The 23,108-nt window shown below is 45.6% G+C and overlaps 1 protein-coding gene across 2 annotated transcripts in view; it reads left to right on the forward strand.

The window, feature by feature from the left end:
- IL15RA (interleukin 15 receptor subunit alpha) overlaps nt 1–17,774 on the forward strand; it is a 60,330-nt gene extending 42,556 nt beyond the window's left edge. For both annotated transcript variants that reach the window (XM_068272634.1, XM_068272635.1), the window contains exons 7-9: nt 11,481–11,510; nt 11,593–11,656; nt 16,823–17,774. In XM_068272634.1, the coding sequence (XP_068128735.1) occupies nt 11,481–11,510; nt 11,593–11,656; nt 16,823–16,919 (191 nt within the window). In that variant the 3' untranslated portion in view covers nt 16,920–17,774. The remainder of the gene's footprint in view (nt 1–11,480; nt 11,511–11,592; nt 11,657–16,822) is intronic.
- Nucleotides 17,775–23,108: the final 5,334 nt, after the last annotated feature.

Consider the following 23,108-nt stretch of genomic DNA (forward strand, 5'->3'; position numbering starts at 1 on the left):
ATCCTCACCTCCCACCCCCTCCCATCCAGCTCTCCTCCACTCTATCCTTCCCTTACCTCCTTCACTCCTACTACCAGTGAGGAGGTCAACCATCAACTGCAGACTTCCCATACCACCACCTCCCCGCTTGACCCTGTCCCTTCTGACTTACTCCGTCCTCACCTCCTGGCTTTGGCCCCAGTCCTCATTGCCCTGTTTAACCTCCCCCTATTCACAGGTACCTTCCCCTCAGACTTCAAGCAGGCCACTGTACTCCCCCTGCTCTCACCAAAGTAGTCAATGACCTCGCCTTAGCTAAAGCTGAAGGCAAATACTCCATTCTCCTCCTCCTTGACCTTACAGCAGCTTTGGACACAGTGGACCATCCCCCACTCCTCCAGCCAGTCCCTTCTGTCCATAGGCAGTCAAGACCTCGCACTGGCCTGGCTCTCATTCTACCTCTCCAACTGTTACTTCACAATCTCCTTCACTGAGTCCTCATCCACCACAAACCACCTCTCGATGGGAGTCCCCCAAGTAGGGAGCCCCCTACTGTTCTCCCTATACATATCCTCCATTAGCAAGGTTATATCCTCCATGTGTTTTAACTATCATCTGTATGCAAATGACACCCAGATCTACTTCCACACCCCTGACCTATCCACCACTATCATGAATGAGGTCTCCTCCTGCCTATCAGCCTTCTCCTCCTGTATGTCCGCTAGGATCCTGAAACTAAACCTGGACAAAACGTTATTTATGATCTTCCCACCCCAGCCATCTTTGACCCTCCCAGATGTGCATGTCACTGTTACCCACACTAGAATTCGCCCTACCTCTCAAGCCCGCTGTCTGGGTGTCACCCTAGACTCCGCATTTTCCTTCACACCCCACATCCAAAACCTCACAAATTACCTTGTACTCATACTGTGCTGCGTGATCTTGTTTGCATGTATTCCTGTATTGTCTTATTGCTGTGTGTCACCCCTAAATATTGTCTGTAACCGTAACTATTGTCCTGCGTAATATGTTGATGCTTTATAAATACAATAAATAAATAATAATAAATACATATAGATCTGTAAGGATTTGAATGACAAAAGGCCAGTCTTAAAGAGAATCTGTACTCTAAAATTTTTACAGCAAAAAGCATACAATTCTATGCATTATGTTCTCCTGGGCCCCTCTGTGCTGTTTCTGCCACTCTCTGCTGCAATCCTGGCTTGTAATTAACAGTTTTAGGCAGTGTTTACAAACAAACTAACCAGCCTGTGATAGGCTCACATAAGCAGAGTGCGCGAGTCATACAGAGCCTGCAGGGGGCCTGTATCGCTTCTATCCAATCACAAGCAGCCCTGCACATTCCAGCCTTAGCCAACAGAGCCGACAGAGCAGACAGAAGAAAACAGATTAGATCATATAACAGAGATAACACAGCCACTGTGCAATTAGGAAAGGCTGCAGTAAGCCAGAGCACATTAGAACAGGCAAAGGAACTTATAGGATAGAAGAACTAAGGCTGAAAATGTTGTTACAGAGTCTCTTTAAAGAGGATTCCCCAATTTACGGTCCATATGCAATTACCATATATACTCGCAAGCAAGCCGACCCGCATATAAGCCGACCCCCCAACTTTTACCCAGAAAACCAGGAAAAAATGATTGACCCTCATATAAGCTGGGGGTAGGAAATGCTGTCCATGTGATCCCCCCAGTGTGTCCCGGTATAGCTAGTATAGTGCCCAGTATGGGTAGGTGGTGCCTCAGTATAGCTAGTAAAGTGCCCAGTATAGCTAGTATAGTGCCCAGTATGGGTAGGTAATGCCCCAGTATAGCTAGTAAAGTGCCCAGTATATGTAGTATCGTGCCCACTATGGGTAGGTAGTGCCCCAGTATAGCTAGTAAAGTGCCCAGTATAGCTAGTATCGTGCCCAGTAAGGAGTAGGTAGTGCCCCAGTATAGCTAGTATAGTGCCCAGTATAGCTATTATAGTGCCCAGTATGGGTAGGTAGTGCCCCAGTATAGCTAGTATCGTGCCCAGTATATCTAGTAGAGTGCCCCCCTCCGCTTCCCCGCTCCCCCCGCTGCTATTACCTTAGCTCGGCGCCGCTTCTATTCCCCTGTCCGGCTCGTATAACCCACAGCAGCGCGCCCCACGGCAGCTGCTGTGATGAGGGAGGAAGCCGTACAGAGAGCGGCTTCCTGTAGCGGCGATGTGTATCGTCGTTACTATGGGAACCGCTCTCTCTCTACGGCTCACTCCCTCATCACAGCAGCCGCCGTGAGGCGCACTGCTGTGGATTATATGAGCAGGGCAGGGGAATAGAAGCGGCGCTGGGCTAAGGTAATAGCAGCGGCGGCCGCGGGGGGAGCGGGGAAGCGGAGGGGGGCTTCATTTTTTGACACGACTCGCAAGCAAGCCGACCCCCCAACTTTTGACCCACTTTTTGGGGGTCAAAAATTCGGCTTGCTTGCGAGTATATACGGTAACTTTATCTCCGGAGTCTTCTCCTAGGATACATTTTTTCAAATTCTTTTTGCAATAACTTTTTACCACTTTGCAATTGAAAAAGTACCAAAAAGAAGGAGAAAAAGTGCTGTCAAAATTATATTTTGAGTATTTTCTCACTTGCTGGTGGTTTAAAAGGCATTTTTTAAGGTGTGAAAATATCACTTAGGAGAAAAAGTTAATTGCATATGGGCCCATGTGGCAGTGTTGATTGCATAATAGACCTGGCTATGGTGCTCTATACTAACTGCAAGCAGAGCTGGATCATCCACAAGGCAAAACTAGACAACTGCCTATGGCCTGGAGTGAATCTAGGGGCCTGGTGGATGCTAGCCGCCACCAAACCTAACTAAAGGGGGGCGTGGCCGGAAGCCGATGGAGCAGGACGCGTAAGCGAGAAGCTCTGGGGAGACGGTGATTAAAAAGCTGTCCGTTAGCACGCAACCACCCTAAAATGACAGGCAAGTAGAGGGAGAAGCAAGCTAAACAGACCGGGAAACAGAGCGAGCGCCTTCAAGCGAGCCACCAGAAGGGAATACCGGAGATTTTCAAGTCCCAGCCGAGCGCTGCAAATTCAGGCCCAAAAAGCAAGATGGCGCCGACCTCCGAGCAGCAGAGTGTGACGCAGCAACCAGCGGGAGAGACTACACAGGCCCGTGGGGAAACTACCCAACCCCAAGTCAAGGTACTGATGCTGGGAGATCTAAATTCAGTGGCCGGGGAACTAAAATCCGCGCTGCAGGTAGCGGTGGCATCAGTGCGGGGAGACATACAAACACTTGCCGCCAAGGTGGACTCTATTACAAATGCGGCCAAAGCGCAGGCTAGTGACATTAAACGCCTCAAGAAACAATCTAGCAGGCAGGATCACCAGATACAGCAGGCTTTTAGGATAATGGAAGATCTTGATAATAGGGGGCGCAGGAACAACTTGAGAATTAAAGGCTTGTCTGAATCGGTCCAACAGACCCAGATTATGGACGCTCTGCAATCCCTCTTTAACAGCCTGCTAGAAAGGGAAAAAGACACTGCTATAGAATTTGTCCGCGCGCACAGAGCACTGAAGCCACGAAGTGTGGATCCTAATGCTCCGCGGGATGTCATCTTCTGTCTAGCCTCATTCCCCCTTACATTCAATACAGACAGCAGGAAACAAAGCAAGCGCTCACCAATATGGGCCGCATCTGAATGACTCACCACCTCATATGCACCGCTTAAATAGCTCAAATACACACTCAGCAATCAGACAGATGCAAAACATATGCAAAACTAAACTAAATACTTACCATGCAAAACAGGATAGCACAATGGGTGCTGCTAGCCTGGTAGTTACAGAACTGTGGATACAAAATATAGGTAAAAGGCTGCGCATCCCTGACCCAATACTGTACAATTGAATGGTTAATCGCTGTGGCGCACACCGCCCCCCCTGGACTAAAATGTACGCCCGCATCCAAACAATGCAATACTGGTCTATGGAGAAATTTTAGCTTCCATCATAGTTTTGCATGCAAAAATATAGATATACTGGACATCTGCACCAACGTTGAGGTAAATCTCCAGAGCAGATGTCCTAACACTAAACTGACCTAAGTTAAAAGCAAATGTCTTTACCCTGGCAGCTGCTATGCTAAAATGTGTAACTTACATTCAATACAGACAGCAGGAAACAAAGCAAGCGCTCACCAATATGGGCCGCATCTGAATGACTCACCACCTCATATGCACCGCTTAAATAGCTCAAATACACACTCAGCAATCAGACAGATGCAAAACATATGCAAAACTAAACTAAATACTTACCATGCAAAACAGGATAGCACAATGGGTGCTGCTAGCCTGGTAGTTACAGAACTGTGGATACAAAATATAGGTAAAAGGCTGCGCATCCCTGACCCAATACTGTACAATTGAATGGTTAATCGCTGTGGCGCACACATTCCCCCTTAACCACTTGCCGACCGCGCACTCATAACGCGCGTCGGCAAAGTGGCAGCTGCAGGACCAGCGACGCAGTATTGCGTCGCCAGCTGCAGGCTGATTAATCAGGAAGCAGCCGCTCGTGCGAGCGGCTGCTTCCTGTCAATTCACGGCGGGGGGCTCCGTGAATAGCCTGCGGGCCGCCGATGGCGGCTCGCAGGCTAAATGTAAACACAAGCGGAAATAATCCGCTTTGTTTACATTTGTACGGCGCTGCTGCGCAGCAGCGCCGTAAGGCAGATCGGCGATCCCCGGCCAATCAGCGGCCGGGGATCGCCGCCATGTGACAGGGGACGTCCCGTCACTGGCTGCACAGGACAGATAGCGTCCTGTGCAGCCCGGATCTCCAGGGGGGGCCAGGTAGGAAAGGGAGGGGGAGGATTTCGCCGCGGAGGGGGGCTTTGAGGTGCCCCCCCCCCCCCGCAACACCCGGCAGGCAGAAGCGATCAGACCCCCCCAGCACATCATCCCCCTAGTGGGGAAAAAAGGGGGGCGATCTGGTCGCTCTGCCTGCACGCTGATCTGTGCTGGGGGCTGCAGAGCCCACCCAGCACAGATCAGCTACAACAGCGCTGGTCCTTAAGGGGGGGTAAAGGGTGGGTCGGAAGAGATCGTTAGAGCAGCAAGAAATCAAGAGAAGATTACATTTAATAGCGCTGAAATTGCAATCTTTCAAGATCTCTCCCCCATCACTCTGAGGCAACGGAGGGCCCTGAAACCTCTGCTACAAATCTTAAGGGAGAAGAATATGCTATATAAATGGAGATTCCCATTTGGCCTGAGTGTTACACATAAAGGAGAAACACACATTCTGCAGACACCAGAAGATCTATCCCCTTTCTGTGATGCGCTGCGGATTGACACCCCCGACCTGAGCGATTGGCAACAAGAGTTTGGCCTCTCAACTATCTTGGAGTCTCTGACATCCCCTCTACAACAGGGGCCGAGGGATCGAGCTAAACGCCGGAAAAAGGCCGCAGACGCCTGGGCGGATAAAGTGTCGCATGCTAGTCCTTCTTCTTCTGACGAGTCAAACCAAGGGGACACAGCTTCAGGCGATGGTCCTCCGTGATATCCAGTGCTTTAGTCGGATTAACGTGATCTTTGTATTCCAGGTTTCGTTATCACAGACTGCCTGCTGTTTTAGATGGCTAACTTTGACTTCTATGATCTACTTTGACTTCTATGATTTTAAAAGAGGACACTGACTGAAGTCAATATGCTCTCCTCTTTTTGCCTAGATAAGCCATGGCACATGATCGAGCATCATTTACAGGTTATATGCGATACTTAACACGTATGGTTGCATACATCGGTTTTTCTTATAATAATCAACCTGTCTCCCCTTAAGAAGCTTGCTTGTACTATTTAGTTTGTACTTTTCGTTGAATCTTGTTGTGAGCTATAGAGTTTCCTGTTTCTAGGCTTACTGTGCTATTTTTCTGTTTTTGGTGTTAAGTCACCTTCATAACACACACCCCCATACCAGAGACACCTAAAACTAAGTTTTAGGAGTCACACTATTACAGTTTGAGTGTAGAGGTGGTTCGGCTCCTCTACTCTGTAGGTTAAGCTGAGCGGTGACGGTGCAATCTTCTACTGTTTGTGCGCTGCTGGTTTGGCGTGAAAACAAGACCCTTCTAGTTATACAACCACGTGGGTTACTCCATTTAGACTCACTGCTGATCAATCCCATTCGCTCCATGGCAGGCAGGATGCAAAAGGTCTCAATTATGTCCCTGAATGCCCAGGGCCTGAACTCTCCTCTCAAGAGAAAATGGGTGCTTTCTGAAGCTTCTAGACACTGTTGTGATGTGCTCTTTATCCAAGAGACTCATTTTCAGAAAGGCAGAGTCCCTCTTTTCTGTGACAGGAGATATCCAACGATATTTAACTCCTCGTCTTCTGAAGGCAAGGTTAAGGGAGTATCCATTTTGCTCTCCAGAAGGGTTAAGTGGGATCTCAAGGATAGTATAATAGATGAGGAGGGCAGGTTTGTTCTCCTGAAGGGGCTTCTGAACGAACAACAGGTAACCCTTGCCGCTATTTATTCACCAAACAATGGCCAAGCAACTTTTGTGGCTGGTTTGACCGATCGCTTGCTGACATTCGCCCAAGGATTATTAGTGTTAGGGGGCGATTTAAATGTTGCATTAAATCCCACTTTAGATACATCTGATGGGCGTTCATCCACTAGATACAAGGTCCTGAACAGAATAAAACATGATTTATCATTACTTCGATTAGTAGATGCATGGAGGTTAAATCACCCCTCTGAGCAAGACTTCACGTTTTGGTCAGCAATACACAACAAAGCGACAAGGATAGACTATCTTTTTATTTCTCAACAAGACCTTACCAAAGTTGTAGATACTAAAATAGAACTTCTCACAAGATCCGACCATGCGCCGGTAATATTGACCCTAGCGCTGGGGACCAAACAAGATAAAGATTTTATATGGCGATTCCCATCCCAGCTTTTAGCTGAGGAAAGTGTCCAAAACAAACTAAAGACTGAACTTGAAGCCTTTTTTGAAAGGAATGTAACCCCTGATGTTAGCAGGCGATCGGTCTGGTTAGCTCATAAGTGCACTATAAGGGGAATACTGATGCAGGAGCAGTCCAGGTTAAGGAAAGAAAAGAGAGAGGAGGTGGATGCATGGGTAGAGGAACTTAGGAAACTTGAATTGTTGAATAAGGAAAATTTCTCACCCTCTAATATGCAAAGAAGCATGGAAGTCAGGTCAAAACTAAACAAATCACTGGATAGGCGATTTCAAGAGGAATTTACCCTCAGGACTGGTATCTTTTTTGAAGCTGGAAATAAACCAGGAAAATACTTAGCTAGGGCACTGCGGGAGAAACAGATAGGAGGGGAAATCAAAGCTATAAGGGACGCAAAAGGAGTACTGATGCAAAAAACACCGGAAATTGCAAAAAGATTTATGGAATTCTATTCGGAACTCTATTCATTAGGGTCACGAGGGGATTCCACACAGGGGAAAGAGGACAGATTAAATAGGATTAAACAATACCTTCTAAAATCGGGAATGCCCAAAATTGACACTAAGGTGCTTGAAGAGTGGGGTGAGGATTTTCTGGAAGATGAAGTCTCTATTGCAATAAAATCCCTGAAGCCAAACAAAAGCCCTGGCCCTGACGGGTTTTCAGGAGGTTACTACAAAGCTTTTAGTGCCATTTTAACACCTCATCTCACCGCTTTGGCCAATGAAATCTCAGACATTAACCCACTACCGCAGGAGATGCAATTAGCACACATTACCGTAATTCCCAAAAAAGGAAAAGATGACACAAACTGTGCCCATTACAGGCCGATCTCTCTCCTGAACGTAGACACCAAAATATACAGCAAAATTATTGCAAACAGGCTATTACAGATCATCCCCCTTCTCATTGGTAAAGATCAAGTCGGGTTTGTCCCTGGAAGAGAAGCCAGGGACAATACTACCAAAGCTATAACACTGATAGAATATATGCAAAAGCGAAATGTCGAGGGCCTTCTCCTGTCGGTTGATGCGGAGAAGGCCTTCGACAGAGTAGCTTGGGACTATATGGGAGAGATGCTAAAATTCATCAATGTGGGCCCTGCAATGGAACAAAAAATCCTGGCGCTTTACTCAAATCCTATGGCACGGATTAGAGTCAACGGCTGCCTATCCAAACCCTTTTCCTTAAGAAACGGCACCCGTCAGGGCTGCCCGCTCTCGCTATTAATATTCATCTTATCAATTGAGCCTTTTATCAGACATATAAACAATAATGACAACATACAGGGAGTGAGAGTGGGGCAGTTATGCTTTAAAATTGCTGCTTTTGCAGATGATGTTCTACTATTCCTAACAGACCCAGAGATCTCCCTAACAGCAGTACTGGAAGAATTCCAGTCTTTTGAATCCCTATCAAACTTCAAGATGAACATGGCGAAATCGGAGGTTCTAAACATTACAGTCCCTATACACGTAGTTGAGAAACTTAAGCATTCTGTGCCCCTGCAATGGAGTAAAGAGGTTATCACATATCTTGGGGTTAAAATATCCAGTGACACTAGCAAACTATTTGACCTGAATTTCATGCCTATTCAAACAACAATCTTTGCAGATCTAAAGAGATGGGAAAACCTGACTCTATCTTGGTTCGGACGTATTAGGGTGATAAAAATGAACATACTGCCCCGTATCCTATACCTACTCCAGGCTGTCCCTATCACGCTCCCTCAGAAATATCTAAGACAGCTTCAAAGTAAAATTGGTGCATTTGTTTGGAGTAAAAAAAAACCCAGAATAAATAAATGTATTCTTTACCTGCCTAAACAGAAGGGAGGAGCGGCTCTACCCAACTTGGAAGGATATCATAGGGCTAGCCTACTAACGAGGATAATTGATTGGACATGTCATGGCGATGCTAAACTATGGGTTAATTTAGATGAACAAATTTTAGGTCAGCCTGTTCGGTGTATCCCTTGGGTCCCTAATCCAGTGGCAAAACATACTAATAAAGAATTCACGCTTATCAAAAGTATGCTAGATAATTTTCACAATATGTGCAAACGCTTTAAGATTTCTTCTGTGCTAAGCCCTCTCACAAGCATTATGTACAACCTTGACTTCGGACCAGGTATTAAGGGGCATCTTTTTCAGGGTTTTCCTGCACAGAGTGAGGGCAAGATAACGGAATTTATTACCCAGGGAAAACTCACTGGTAAAATAGGGGATCAGGTTATCCCGAGATGGCCCTTTAGGCAGATATGTTCTTACATCACGAGTTTGAAAAACAAACAACCTTTCTCCAGAAATCTGACTGGGTTTGAGGAGGTGTGCCAGAGGGGAGAACAAGTCCTACATACTGTCTCCCTAATGTACAAAACGTTGGAGAACCTAAGCCCTGAGACCCCCCTTCCCTTTATAGATAAATGGGAGGCTGAGGAGGGAGACGAGGAAAACACAATAGATTGGGAAAATATCTTCATCCTGACGCACAAGAGCTCAGTAAACACCTCCATTCAAGAAGCAAATTACAAGATATTAACAAGATGGCATAAAACCCCAGAAACCCTCCACAAAATAATTCCTGACTATCCAGAGTCTTGCTGGAGATGTACTCACAGCCCCGCTACATATGACCACATATGGTGGGAGTGCCCCAAAATTATCCCCTACTGGAAGCTCATACATAAATGGGCGACCAAAATTTCTTCTCTTCACATCCCATTTCAGAAATTAGCTATACTTCTGCATCATAATGACCGTGGGCTTAAAACATACAAGAACTCTCTTCTGTTACACCTCCTCAATGCAGCAAAAGTACTAATCCCGCGTTGGTGGAAATCGACAAAGATCCCCTCTATGGGAGATTGGTTGAAGAAAGTTGACTTCATCTACACTATGGAGAAAATTAGAGCAACTAAATCTGACAGAACCCATAAATTCTCTATAACTTGGGCACAATGGGCACACTTTAAGGAATTCGCAGAGTATAGAGACTTACTACTGCTAAATTAAATTATGCAATATTCTGGAGAATGGTTGCCGCTACACATTACACACCTCTAGGAGGGAATGGGGCCTCGCTAGCCACACGAATTACTTCTCGTGCAGTGAGAACATATTGCAGTACGGGTCTGGAAGGTGGCAATTACGGAATACTGTTGTGCACCGTCACTGTACCCAGCTTGTAAAGTTGCCATTTATTGTTGGAATATATGGGTTAACTTGTACCAAAGATATATAACACTTATTTTCTTTCTGTATACATAGTGAGTATATCTCTGAATGCAACGTGAGCTGATATCTCTCTGCCACTAACCCTGTTTATATCGCTTTCTGTAGAGGTGACGTAGGCATTCTGAGTTACAGATGCAGAAAATACCCCACTGAAGCTTTAAATGCCTTAGGTTTGATATATGCATGATAGTTTAACTTGTAATGATGAATCTGTTCATGCTAACTTGTTTGATGTACTTCCCTGTATTTCTCTTTTTCATAATAAACACCCTTGAAAACAAAAAAAAACCTAACTAAAAAAAGCCAGATGACCATCAGCAGCAGGCAAAAACCGCTATCTTGACTAGGGCCCCATTTCATCTTAATCCTTTTCTGACTGCAAGCGGTCCTTATTTGGAAGGCTTGTGTTTAGAGCATTGCAATAGTCCAGCTGTGATGTGATGAGAGCGTGAACTAGGATTGTCAGGTCCTCTGGGGGTGAGCTGCTTAGTAATTGTAATGTCCCTTAGTTAAATGTAGGAATATATCACAACAGCAGGGATTTTATTTTTCAAGTTAATTCTCCATCAGTTAATACACTCAAGCTGCTCAAGTGCTCACTGTATGTGCTCAGCATCTATTAAATAACATGGAGTAAGCTTTTGCTAGCCCTTAGCACCTATGATATGAGATGGACTTTACCCAAGCTGTAAAGGGCACAAACGGTTTTCTGCCATGGCACACCTTGCTCGTTTAGTTTTGGGTGCTTAACCTTGGGTGCTAAGCCAGTTCACCCTTTAAAGTCAATGTAAAGTAAAGGAAAAGGTTAGCACTCTGGGGTCTCAGTGCAGTCGCTGGTTTATTGCATAATTAAGCACAGAATTGACTTTTGCTTCGGGGCCTCAAGTTTCTTGGAAACCTTTGCTTTTGGTTGGTGTACTGCTTTATTGTGCAGCTGCGTAAAATTATATGATCGAGGTTGATAAATGTTTTTTGTAGTTTTATCAGTTTTTCTTCAATGTGTACATAGATGTCTGCAAATCCAGTGTCTCTGGAAGAAGAAATGTCCCTAGTGAGGTCACAGAATGCAATAAAAACATGAACAGGGTTCAATGCTGAAGTGCCCTGGAATCTCTACATAACCTAGTTTAAGTTTTATACCTTGCCTACCGAACTAATATCTAAAAAAAAATGGCATTAAACTTGGTCTAGAAATGAGCACTTATTATTCTAGAAATTAGTACTTATTGATATTTTGAGTTATATTTCTCAATTCTCTGTTTTGTTTTCTAGAAAGTAGGTGGCAGCAACCGGAAGTTGTAGGTAAGACCAACTCATTATACCACTAAAAAAAACTATGTTGTGTACAGCAGTGTTATATCTGTTCTGTTTTCTCCTTTATTAGGTAGCATAGCTGGAGTATTATGCATTGTGATGATCCTCGGTGTCCTTGTTTTTATAAAGCTCAGGTATGTCCCTTGACTTATTTGTGCAGCAGCTGTTGTGTTTACAGTTCTATAACTTGGCAGTCATTGAACTACGGATATATATTTTAAAATTAGAGTTTCCCCGCACACAAATCGCACGGGGAAACTCTGCCATAGGGGATAATGGCGCCGACGGCCGAATCGCTTGCGCTAGCGATTCGGCCGGTACTGCCCGCAGAATTCGCTCGGGAGGCTGCGAATCCCATAGCCGTGCATGGCACGGCTCATGGGATTCGCCTGCAATCCCGCACACCCGGAAGTACCGCCGTGCGTCTCCCTGACGCGTGCGGCACAAGTGGAAACGGGCCCTGAAGGTATTTGTATCTTCTCCTGAAGCCTTTACTTGTTTTTTTTTAGTAGTCACATTCCTTACATAGTCCCACTTTCTGCCGTGTCTATTCTCTTCTAGTCAGCAGTAGTAGCCAGCTTTTTGAACTTTTCTACTTTCCGCCCATCACTTCTAATGTAATCAATGTCATCTCAGAAATGCTTAAAGAGAACCCGAGGTGTGTTTAAAGAATGTTATCTGCATACAGAGGCTGGATCTGCATATACAGCCCAGCCTCTGTTGCTATCCCAAACCCCACTAAGGTCGCCCTGCACTCTGCAATCCCTCATAAATCACAGCCGTGCTGTGAGGCTGTGTTTACATCTGTAGTGTCAGTCTCAGCTGCTCCCCCGCCTCCTGCATAGCTCCGGTCCCTGCCCCCGTCCCTTCCCTCCAATCAGCAGGGAGGGAAGGGATGCAGGCGGGGACTGGAGTTCTGCAGGAGGCGGGGAGAGCAGCAGACTGACACTATAGAGATAAACACAGCCAGCTCTGACAAGTTGTTTGTCAGCAGCGTGGCTGTGATTTATGAGGGATTGCAGAGTGCAGGGGGACCTTAAGGGGGTTTGGGATAGCAACAGAGGCTGGGCTGTATAGGCAGATCCAGCCTCTGTATGCAGATAACATTCTTTAAACACATCTCGGGTTCTCTTTAAGGCAGATATGATCATTTTTAAAATCATAAAAAAGAGTGCCAGATACAGGCAGTGTTATATAATAATAGCCCTTGTGAAATTGAGACAGTACATTCTGCTTCTCTGTCCATCAAGGTCAGACTTTAATGTGCATCAATAAAAAAATATTATTATTGAATGTAGAACATGGCAGAGATGCAAATAAAATTAAGGAAAATATAATTCAGGATTAAATACAGGATAGATTTATTGCAGCCCCGTTTCTATGAGCATGCGATGCGTGCAATCACCCGGGGGGCTAGATTGAGCGGTAGGAGAGGTGGCACAGTGGGGGGGAAAGGACATAGCATTTATAACTCATCTTTCTTCAGCCGATCCCCCGCAGCTTTAATCTCTTTCCTCTCCCGGCATCCGTCGCATGGTAACAGTGCCCCTACGATGATGGGACCACATGTCATCACAGAGGTGCTGTTACCAATGAGACAGATGCTGGGAAAGGAAGGAGATTGAAGCTGCGCGGGATCGGCTGAAGAAAGGTGAGTTATAACTGCTATGTCCGCTCCCTCGACTGCTGCAGTGCACCTGCCTATCTAACCTATTTGGTGGACACCTACCTATCTAACCTATTTGGTGGACACCTACCTATCTAACCTATACTGCAGTCACCTACCTATCTAACCCATACTGGAGGCACCTACCTATCTAACCCATACTGGTGGCAACCATACGGGATACCCTATACTGGAGGCACCTACGTAGCTAACCTATACTGCGGGCACCTATATTTGGCTCCACGGGGGGGGGGGGGGTTAGGATTTTTACACCCTCGCACTGGATGAAATTTAGCCTAGAAACTGCCCTGCTTATAGGGAAGCATTCAAAAATTGAACATGGTGTGCTCAGGTTATTTTCCTTTTAAAAAGTAGCTTTTATTATAAGGAGTAAAATAAAATACTGCATGAGTTTAGCTGATTAACAATAATCTATCACACTGTTCCCATTTGTCAACTTCTTTGAGGTTCATAATGTGATTGTACATCTCAAAACTTCAGAAAACAGGCGTAACTGTGGGGACATGAGCTTCTTACCCTCACTTTGATATAGCAGAGCAGTTGTTGTTGTTGCCAATCTTGTTATGGTTGGAGGGAGTCATGGTATAATTTTAATCAGTTTCTATCTTAGTGAGGGGTTATAGCAAGGCATAGGGGATTATGGAGAAAAATGTGATGATCAGTGGTGTCACTGAGGTACAGTATTTGGAGCCTGAACTCTGAATACTTAGAAGCAGTGCCTTATCTCCCTTTTTGTTACTTGGGAAAGTGAAATATAGATAATAATAGCTTATTCAGGCTAAACCTGTTGTCAAGGACATAAGAGTTAGTAACATTACCTAAGTTGAAAATGTATTTAGGACATATTGGGCCTTTTTCTCCAAGGTTATATTTTCACATTAAAAAAGAAAATGCATTTTAACCACTTGAGGACTGCGGTGTTAACCCCCCCTAGTGACCAGGACATTTTTACTTAATTGGGTCACTGCAGCTTTAAGGCAAAGCTGCAGGCCCGTACAACTCAGCTCACAAGTGATTCCCCCCTCCTTTTCTCCCCACCAACAGAGCTCTCTGTTGGTGGGGTCTGATCGCCCCTACATTGTTTATTTTTTTTAATAAATATTTATGTGTTTTATTTTTAAATAAACTTTACTATTTTTTTTTTTTTTACTTTCCCTCCCTCTCCCCTGCCGGCCAATCACGCGATCGGCTGTCATAGGCTTCTGCCTATGAGAGCCGATCGCTCTCTTGTCCTCCAGGGGGACAGCCGTGTCACACGGCTGTCCCCAGTACAACGCGGCTGCTGATCGCAGTGCTGTACAAAGCATTTAGACGGCAAATCCGCCGTCTACTAGTCTCCCGAGCGGCGATCGCCGCACGGAGACTGAAGGCGGGGTGGAGCTCTGCCCCCCGAGCAGGAGATGCGCGCGCAGTGTGCGTGCGATCTCCTGCTAGCTCCATAGAGGACAGTTCACGTCAATGGGCGTGGAGTGGTCCTGGGGCTGCCGCACTGCTTACGCCAATTGGCGTTGAGCAGTTGGCAAATGGTCAAGGCTGCTTTCACAGTGGGACATTAAAGTCGCATGTTATAAAAAGTAATAATGCAGACTAACGCACAGCAATACAAAGTATGTGCGACTTTCACAGTGCTCATGTTGCGTTGTGTGTAACGTGTAGCAATATTTAGAAAGTGCTGCATGCTGTGCGTTATAAGCGACTGTTTGCGCATGCCCAGTAATTTTTTTTTAAAAAATGTGACGCATGTGCCGTTTTCGTTCCATCAGTATGCAACGAAAACGGCGCACCAAGAGACGCATAACGCAGTTTAAATTAACGTCCAACTTCAAAACCAACATCCGTTGCATTGGGGGCACGTTGTGTGACTTTAACGTCGCATCAAACACAATGTCCCACTGTGAAAGAGGCCTTAACCACTTGCCGACCGCGCACTCATAACGCGCGTCGGCAAAGTGGTAGCTGCAGGACCAGCGACGCACATCTGTGTCGCCGGCTGCAGGCTAATTAATCAGGAAACAGCCGCTCGCGCGAGCGGCTGCTTCCTGTCAATTCACGGCAGGGGGCTCCGTGAATAGCCTGCGGGCTGCCGATCGTAGCTCGCAGGCTTAATGTAAACACAAGCGGAAATAATCCGCTTTGTTTACATTTTTACAACGCTGCTAACAGTAGCAGCGCTGTACTAGATCAGCGATCCCCGGCCAATCAGCGGCCGGGGATCGCTGTCACATGACAGGCAGGAGCCTGTTAGAGGCTGCACAGGACAGATCCGTCCCTGTGCAGCCTCCGATCTCCGGGGCAGAAAGGGAGAAGAGGGAGAGGGGGAATCCTGCGGTGGAGGGGGGCTTTGAGGTGCCCCCCCGCCACCCACACGCAGGCAGGAGCGATCAGACCCCCCCAGCACATCATCCCCCTAGTGGGGAAAAAAGGGGGGCGATCTGGTCGCTCTGTGCTGTTATTTGATCTGTGCTGGGGGCTGTAGAGCCCACCCAGCACAGATCTTAGAAATCAGCGCTGGTCCTTAAGGGGGGGGGGGGGGGGGTAAAGGCCGAGTCCTGAAGTGGTTAAGACCCTAAGCTCTGAATAAAAATGAAATCTGGACTTACCTGGGGCTCCCTCCAGCCCCCCCCATAGCCCACAAGGTCCCCCGCTGTCCACCTGGTCGCTTCCGTGGTCCTGATCCTGGCTCCGGTAATCCGGTGACTTTGGCTAAAGTCCCTCATGCATGCCCCCGCTGCGCACGCTTTGCGTCATTACACTGGCCAGCGTAGGAGTCATGCGCATGTGCAGGACTCTTACGCCGGCCTGATGACGTGCAGCGGGAGTGTGCACAGGCAACTTCAGTCGAAGTTGCCAGATTACCGGAGCTGGGACCAGGAGCACACCAGGGGACCTCGCAGGCTACGGGGGGCTGGAGGAAGCCCACAGGTAAGTCCAAATTTCATTTTTATTCCGAGCTCAGGGTCCCTTTAAGCCACCAACAAGCAAGAAAATTCTCAGAATAATTTTGACAGTACTTTTTCACCTTCTGTACTTTTTCAAATGCAGAGTGCAAAAGTTATTTTAAACAGATGATGAATATTTATCTCCTAGGAGAAAACTTAGGAGAAAAGGGCTCGTATGCAATTCACCTTTTCTCCTGAGTTTTCTCCTGGGTGATATTTTCACACCTTGCCATAAAATGCCTTTGAAACTACCAGCAAGCAAGAAAATACTAAAAATAATTTTGATAGTACCTTTTCACCAACTTTTGGGTACTTTTCAATTATAGAATGCTAAAAAGTTATTTTAAAGAGTAGATTAAATTTACCTCCAAGGAGATAACTCAGGAGAAAAAGTCAATTTTATATGGCCCAAAGTGTCAGGCAGGAAGATCTTGGTGAGTGAGATAAAACTCCTATAGTTGCAGTCACTGAAGATAAACGTGCCTCTGTAGTTAAAAACCTATGTTTCCATCAGTAGGATTTGCACCAAAGCTGCTCTTTCACATGACACTGTAAGAATACTTGGACAGGGCTCTCAGTCATGTTGTGTATTGTTTTGTGGTTGATTCATATCTGTAATGTATTTTTATAGGAGCAGATGACAAGTGTAAAATATCCTTAATGTTTCTTTCCAGGAACAGAATACATCATTCTCTTGTTTCTCAGGAAGAGCATGACGCACACCACAACTCTCAAAGAGTCCAATGGGAAGAGGAAGAGGCCATTCTGTAATGTGAAAACGTATCCAATATGCATATAACAGAAGACAATCTACCATCCTTCTGTGGACTACCGTAATAATGTTCCTCAGACTTTAGCAAAGGGCATCATACTGTACGCCATATTGTACATGAAGCAACGGGCTGCCTACAAAAGAATGGATGTTTTCCAAGGAACAGAACAGAGAATTGTCTGGGAGAGTTTATTTATAGATAAGTAATCCATATAATGCCTATGAACTATACAGCAATTTTCACCAAGGGAGATTCCAGACGTATCGTGGTTGCATGTAGATGTAATGGCATCACTACATCTAACAAATGACATGCTTGTATTGTGTGAATAGTGTTAAAGAACAGCGGAATTACAGGTAAAAGAGGTAAGCTGACACCTTAAAAGTGATCTGATCAAGATGGATGGACATTTTATGTACTTTTGGATTGAAAAGTGTCCCTTTACTTTTCATGACTGTATAAATATGCACTCTCCATATTAAATGCACTATAATCAGGCTGAAGAACAGGGAATGCAGAAGGTTACAAAAGTAAAATTTGAATCCTTTGCACAAGGAAAAGCTTTGACATTTTTAGCTGTGAGACATTTACTTTAATTGGTTGATGATAATGTATTACTCAAAGGATTTTCAAGCCACTGGTTTGTTCACAACCACTTGGCCAACTATACCATCACTATTTTGGCCCTTACTGTGACAACAAGCGTATATATGGATGGGGTATGACACATGGAGGTGTTTTAAAGGTGCTGTCAATTTTTTGTTTTTATACTTTTTTTTATATATGTATTCTTCCATTCCATTTCAGAATTTATCATTCTGTCCATTTACAATAGTTATCAAATATATATTTTATTGCCATATTTTTTTTTATTATTTATTAAAAAATCACCATGCATTTCTTTAGCTATACTCTACTAATTTTATAGTTGAAAGCATGCAATTTAATATCATTTATATTTAGTTCTCAGCTGAATGCCACATACACAATTTTCCAACCATGCTGAAAGTAGATTAATTATTTTATAAAGATTTTATACATACCTGGGGCTTCCTCCAGCCCCATCCACTCCGATCGCTCCCACGCCGCCGTCCTCCGCTGCCCGCAGGAACCAGATCCCGTCACTTACGTCAGTTGGAGCCAGTCTAACATAAGAGACTTGCGCTGTTTGCGTATCTCTCCAGCAGTCACTGGAGAGAGACATAGAGGGCGCACTTCTCCTGCGTAGCTGGTTGCGACTGACGTCAGTGACGGAACCCGGGACGGCGGCGTGGGACCGATCAGAGTGGATGGGGCTGGAGGAAGCCCCAGGTATGTATAAAATATTATAATGTTTAAAGGGAATGTCCAAGCAAAATAAAAAAATGAGTTTCACTTACCTGGGGCTTCTACCAGCCCCATGCAGCCATCCTGTGCCCTTGTAGTCACTCACTGCTGCTCCAGTCCCCCGCTGGCAGCTTGCCGACCTCGGAGGTCGGGGGCCGCATTGCGTACGTTTTTACGCATTCCCGCTAGTGCAGGAACATTAACACATACATTTTTACGCGTTACTGGTTCAATGCATACATTTTTACGCATTGAACCAGTAATGCGTAAAAATGTATGTGTTAATGTTCCTGCACTAGCTGGAATGCGTAAAAACGTACGCAATGTGGCCCTGACCTCCGAGGTCGGCAAGCTGCCAGCGGGGGACTGGAGCAGCAGTGAGTGACTACAAGGGCACAGGATGGCTGCATGGGGCTGGTAGAAGCCCCAGGTAAGTGAAACTCATTTTTTTTTATTTTGCTTGAACCTTCCCTTTAAGCTCTGAGTCCCTTTATGTACATTTTCTAACACTTGTTTAGTTGTGTGTTTTTGATGATTTTCTACCAAAAGTAACAGTTTGGAACACATACTCACCTAAAGGATTATTAGGAACACCTGTTTAATTTCTCATTAATGCAGTTATCTAATCAACCAATCACATGGCAGTAGCTTCAATGCATTTAGGGGTGTGGTACTGGTCGAGACAATCTCCTGAACGCCAAACTGAATGTCAGAATGGGAAAGAAAGGTGATTTAAAGAGAACCCGAGGTGGGGTTCTCACAACAAAATCCCCATACAGAGGCTGGCTCTGCCTATAGAGCCCAACCTCTGTTGCTAATCAGATCCCTCCTAAATCCCCCCTGCGCTCAGCCAGACCCCATAAATCTCAGCCGCACTGCCAACACGCAGTCTCCGCTCTCCCGGCCTCCTGTATCGCTCCGGTTCCCGCCCACGTCCCTTCCCTCCACGCTGATTGGAGGGAAGGGACGCGGGTGGGGACCGGAGCTCTGCAGGAGGCGGGGGCAGCGCCGAGACGGACGTTAGGAAGGTAAACACAGCTGCACAGCGCGGCTGTGATTTCTGGGGTCTGGCTGAGCGCAGGGGGGATTTAGGGGGAATCTGATTAGCAACAGAGGCTGGGCTCGATAGGCAGAGCCCGCCTCTGTATGGGGATTTTGTTGTGAGAACTCCCCCTCGGGTTCTCTTTAAGCAATTTTGAGCGTGGCATGGTTGTTGGTGCCAGACGGGCCGGTCTGAGTATTTCATAACCTGCTCAGTTACTGGGATTTTCACGCACAACCATTTCTAGGGTTTACAAACAATGGTGTAAAAAGGGAAAAATATCCAGTATGCAGCAGTCCTGTGGGCGAAAAAGCCTTGTTGATGCTAGAGGTCTCATGAGAATGGGCCGGCTGATTCAAGCTGATAGAAGAGCAATGTTGACTGAAATAACCCCTCGTTACAACCGAGGTATGCAGCAAGGCATTTGTGAAGCCACAACGCGCACAACCTTGAGGCGGATGGGCTACAACAGCAGAAGACCCCACCAGGTATCACTCATCTCCACTACAAATAGGAAAAAGAGGCTACAATTTGCAGGAGCTCACCAAAATTGGACAGTTGAAGACAAGAAAAGTGTAGCCTGGTCTGATGAGTCTCGATAGAGTCAGAATTTGGCGTAAACAGAATGATAAAATGGATCCATCATGCCTTGTTACCACTGTGCAGGCTGGTGGTGTAATGGTGTGGTGGATGTTTTCTTGGCACACTTTAGGCCCCTTAGTGCCAATTGGGCGTTGTTTAAAGGGGCACTATGGCAAAAAATGGTAAAATTTAAAATATGTGCAAACATAGACAAATAAGAAGTACGTTTTTTCCAGAGTAAAATGAGCCATAAATTACTTTTCTCCTATGTTGCTGTCACTTACAGTAGGTAGTAGAAATCTGAAGAAGTTTTGGACTAGTCCATCTCTTCATATGGGATTCTCAGCAAGGCTTTTATTCTTTATAAAGATGTTCACTAAAAAGGATTTAAACAATGATGCTGGCCAGCTTCCCTGTTCACTACACAGTTCTTTGGCAGTTGTACAGAGCAACTGCCATTCACTAAGTGCTTCTGGAAATAAATAAATCCCTGAGAATCCCCTATGAAGAGATGGACTAGTCCAAAACCTGTCGCTTCTGTCAGATTTCTACTACCTACTGTAATTGACAGCAACATAGGAGAAAAATAGTTTATGGCTCATATTACTCTGGAAAAAATGTACTATTTATTTGTATATGTTTTCACATATTTAAAATTTTTTCCCCATAGTGCCCCTTTAAATGCCACGGGCTACCTGAGCATTGTTTCTGACCATGTCCTTCCCTTCATGACCACCATGTACTCATCCTCTGATGGCTACTTCCAGAAGGATAATGCACCATGTCACAAAGCTCAAATCATTTCAAATTGGTTTCTTGAACATGACAATGAGTGCACTGTACTAAAATGGCCCCCACAGTCACCAGATCTCAACCCAATAGAGCAGGGCTTTTCAACCTGTGGTACGCGTACCACCAGTGGTACATTGCTGTTAACCAGGTGGTACACTCCAAGTTTGCCTGCCACTTAATTGCCCACCTGCCACTTGTCCTGGTCCTGTCCTGCTCCTTGCTGTGCTGCCCTGTGGCATACTTCAGACCTCAGATCAGCGGTGAGGAGACAGGAGAACTTCCAGTATTTGAAGTGTACGCACCATCACTGTGCACCGCTTGCCTGGCTGTCTCTTTACTGCGGCTGGGTTACCACTGATCTGAGGTCTGAACTATTTTTGTAGGGCAGCACAGCAAGGAGCGAGCAAGGGGTAGCCACATTTTGTGGTGAGTTACTGCCCAGCTCTCTGGTGGTGGAGGAAGCTACCTACAGATGTCCAATAATGGCAATCTCTATGCTAGCAATCTAATTTGAATCCTTTTCCCCACCAATGCCTCTTGCTATTCCCCTCCCATATGCACCCACCCTTTTCTTAAAGTTTATCTGTTAGAAAAAAGTACCCCTGGAGGGTATTTACCTCAGGAGAGGGAAGTCTCTGGATCCTAAAGAGGCTTCCCTTCCTCATCAGTAGAGGGGATCCAGTGCTGGCAACCCCCGAAGATCTCCTTGTCGGCGTGAGCGCATGGGCTCTGGCGGAAACAGACAAGCTTGATCGGGTCAGATCTACTGCGCATGCATACTGGTGGTACTTGAAATTTTTCAGGCAATGAAAGTGGTACAGTTAGTGAAAAGGTTGAAAAGCCCTGCAATAGAGCATCTTTGGTATGTGATGGAACTGGAGCTTTGTGCCCTGGATGTGCATCCCACAAATCTCCATCAACTGCAATATGCTATCCTATCAATATGGGCCAACATTTCTAAAGAATGCTTTCAGCACCTTGTTGAATCAATGCCACGTAGAATTAAGGCAGTTCTGAAGGCGAAAGGGGGTCAAATTATTATGTATTAGTATGGTGTTCCTAATAATCCTTTAGGTGAGTGTAGTTAGTTGGTTACCCACCTGCATTCTATACATACAATACTAACTATCCTCTTCTAAATATACAGTTAGTAGGTATACTATTTTTACTTCTTCTGCAAATGTTTTTGAATGCTTGTGCAGTGATAAAATAATTATACGGTATTCATTTTTAAATCAAGTTTATGGTTATTATCAATAGTTTAACTGTTTACCAATAATTTACCATCATTTTTAGTTATTACCTTGACATAAAGGTTTTTAGTATTTTACATAAATCAAAGGGCAAAAATAACATTTTATATGCAAAGTAAAAGTATAGCAAGCTTAACTAATATTCATTTGGAATCATCAAGTAGTAACATGTATAGTTATAAGTACAAAAAGGTAGTTTAACTACCTAACATCCGCCGCATGCCAATGGGTGTTGCCGCGGCGGCAGTCCCAGGACTGGGGCTAATTGGCGTCAAGTCCTGGGGCAAGCTACTGAAGGAGATCGTGTGGAGACTGCGCGTGCATCTCCTGCTTGAGGGGCGGAGCTCCACCCCGCCTTCAGTCTCCGAGCGGCGACGCCGTATAATTACCATGAACAGCGCTGCGGTCAGACCCCACCAACAGAGAGCTCTGTTGGTGGGGAGAAAAGGGAGGTGGGGGGGGAATCACTAGTGTGCTGTGTTGTGCGGCCCTACAGCTTGGCCTTAAAGCTGCAGTGGCCAATTTAACAAAAAGTAGCCTGGTCTGTAGGGGGGTTTAGCACTGAAAAACTAACTATAACAAGTAACTTGTCTATATATCTTGTCTAAAGTTTAGATAGTTTACACAGCAAATCTAGCTGCAAACAGCTTCAACAGTTTATGATTATTTATTCCTACAGTGAGAGCAGCCATGTTCTGTTTTTCACATTACACACAGGCAGGCTGATCTGTATCTCCAGCCCTCAGCCTCTCCTCCTCCCATCTGCCTCTAAAATCTCTGGCTAGTATCCTTCTCCTCCTCCTGCCCAGACTGAGCTCCCATAAGCCCTTGCTACATGGATCTGAGAGTCCACATAAAAAATCACTGCGCTCAGAGGCTAAAATCAGAGCCGCCATCGGGGGGGGGGACACAACTATCACTGCAGCGAGGGGCCCAGAACCTGCAGAGGCCCATAGGGGGCCCAAGCACCCCACCCAACACGCAGGTTCACCATCACACTAAAGTATAGGCAGCATCGGCGCTCTGCATATATCGGGATGGCTAGGCTCCTCATCTCCTGTTTTCTAGTGTTTAAACAAACCCTATATATTTCAGTCAGGCGCTGAGGAGACAGCTTGCAGAGCAGAGGGGGTCCTTCAACTTTGAAGTGTGGAACACCGGGAATATCCAGAGCGCTGATGGGAACACTGAA

Source organism: Hyperolius riggenbachi, chromosome 3, assembly GCF_040937935.1.
Source record: "Hyperolius riggenbachi isolate aHypRig1 chromosome 3, aHypRig1.pri, whole genome shotgun sequence".
Classification (NCBI taxonomy): domain Eukaryota; kingdom Metazoa; phylum Chordata; class Amphibia; order Anura; family Hyperoliidae; genus Hyperolius; species Hyperolius riggenbachi.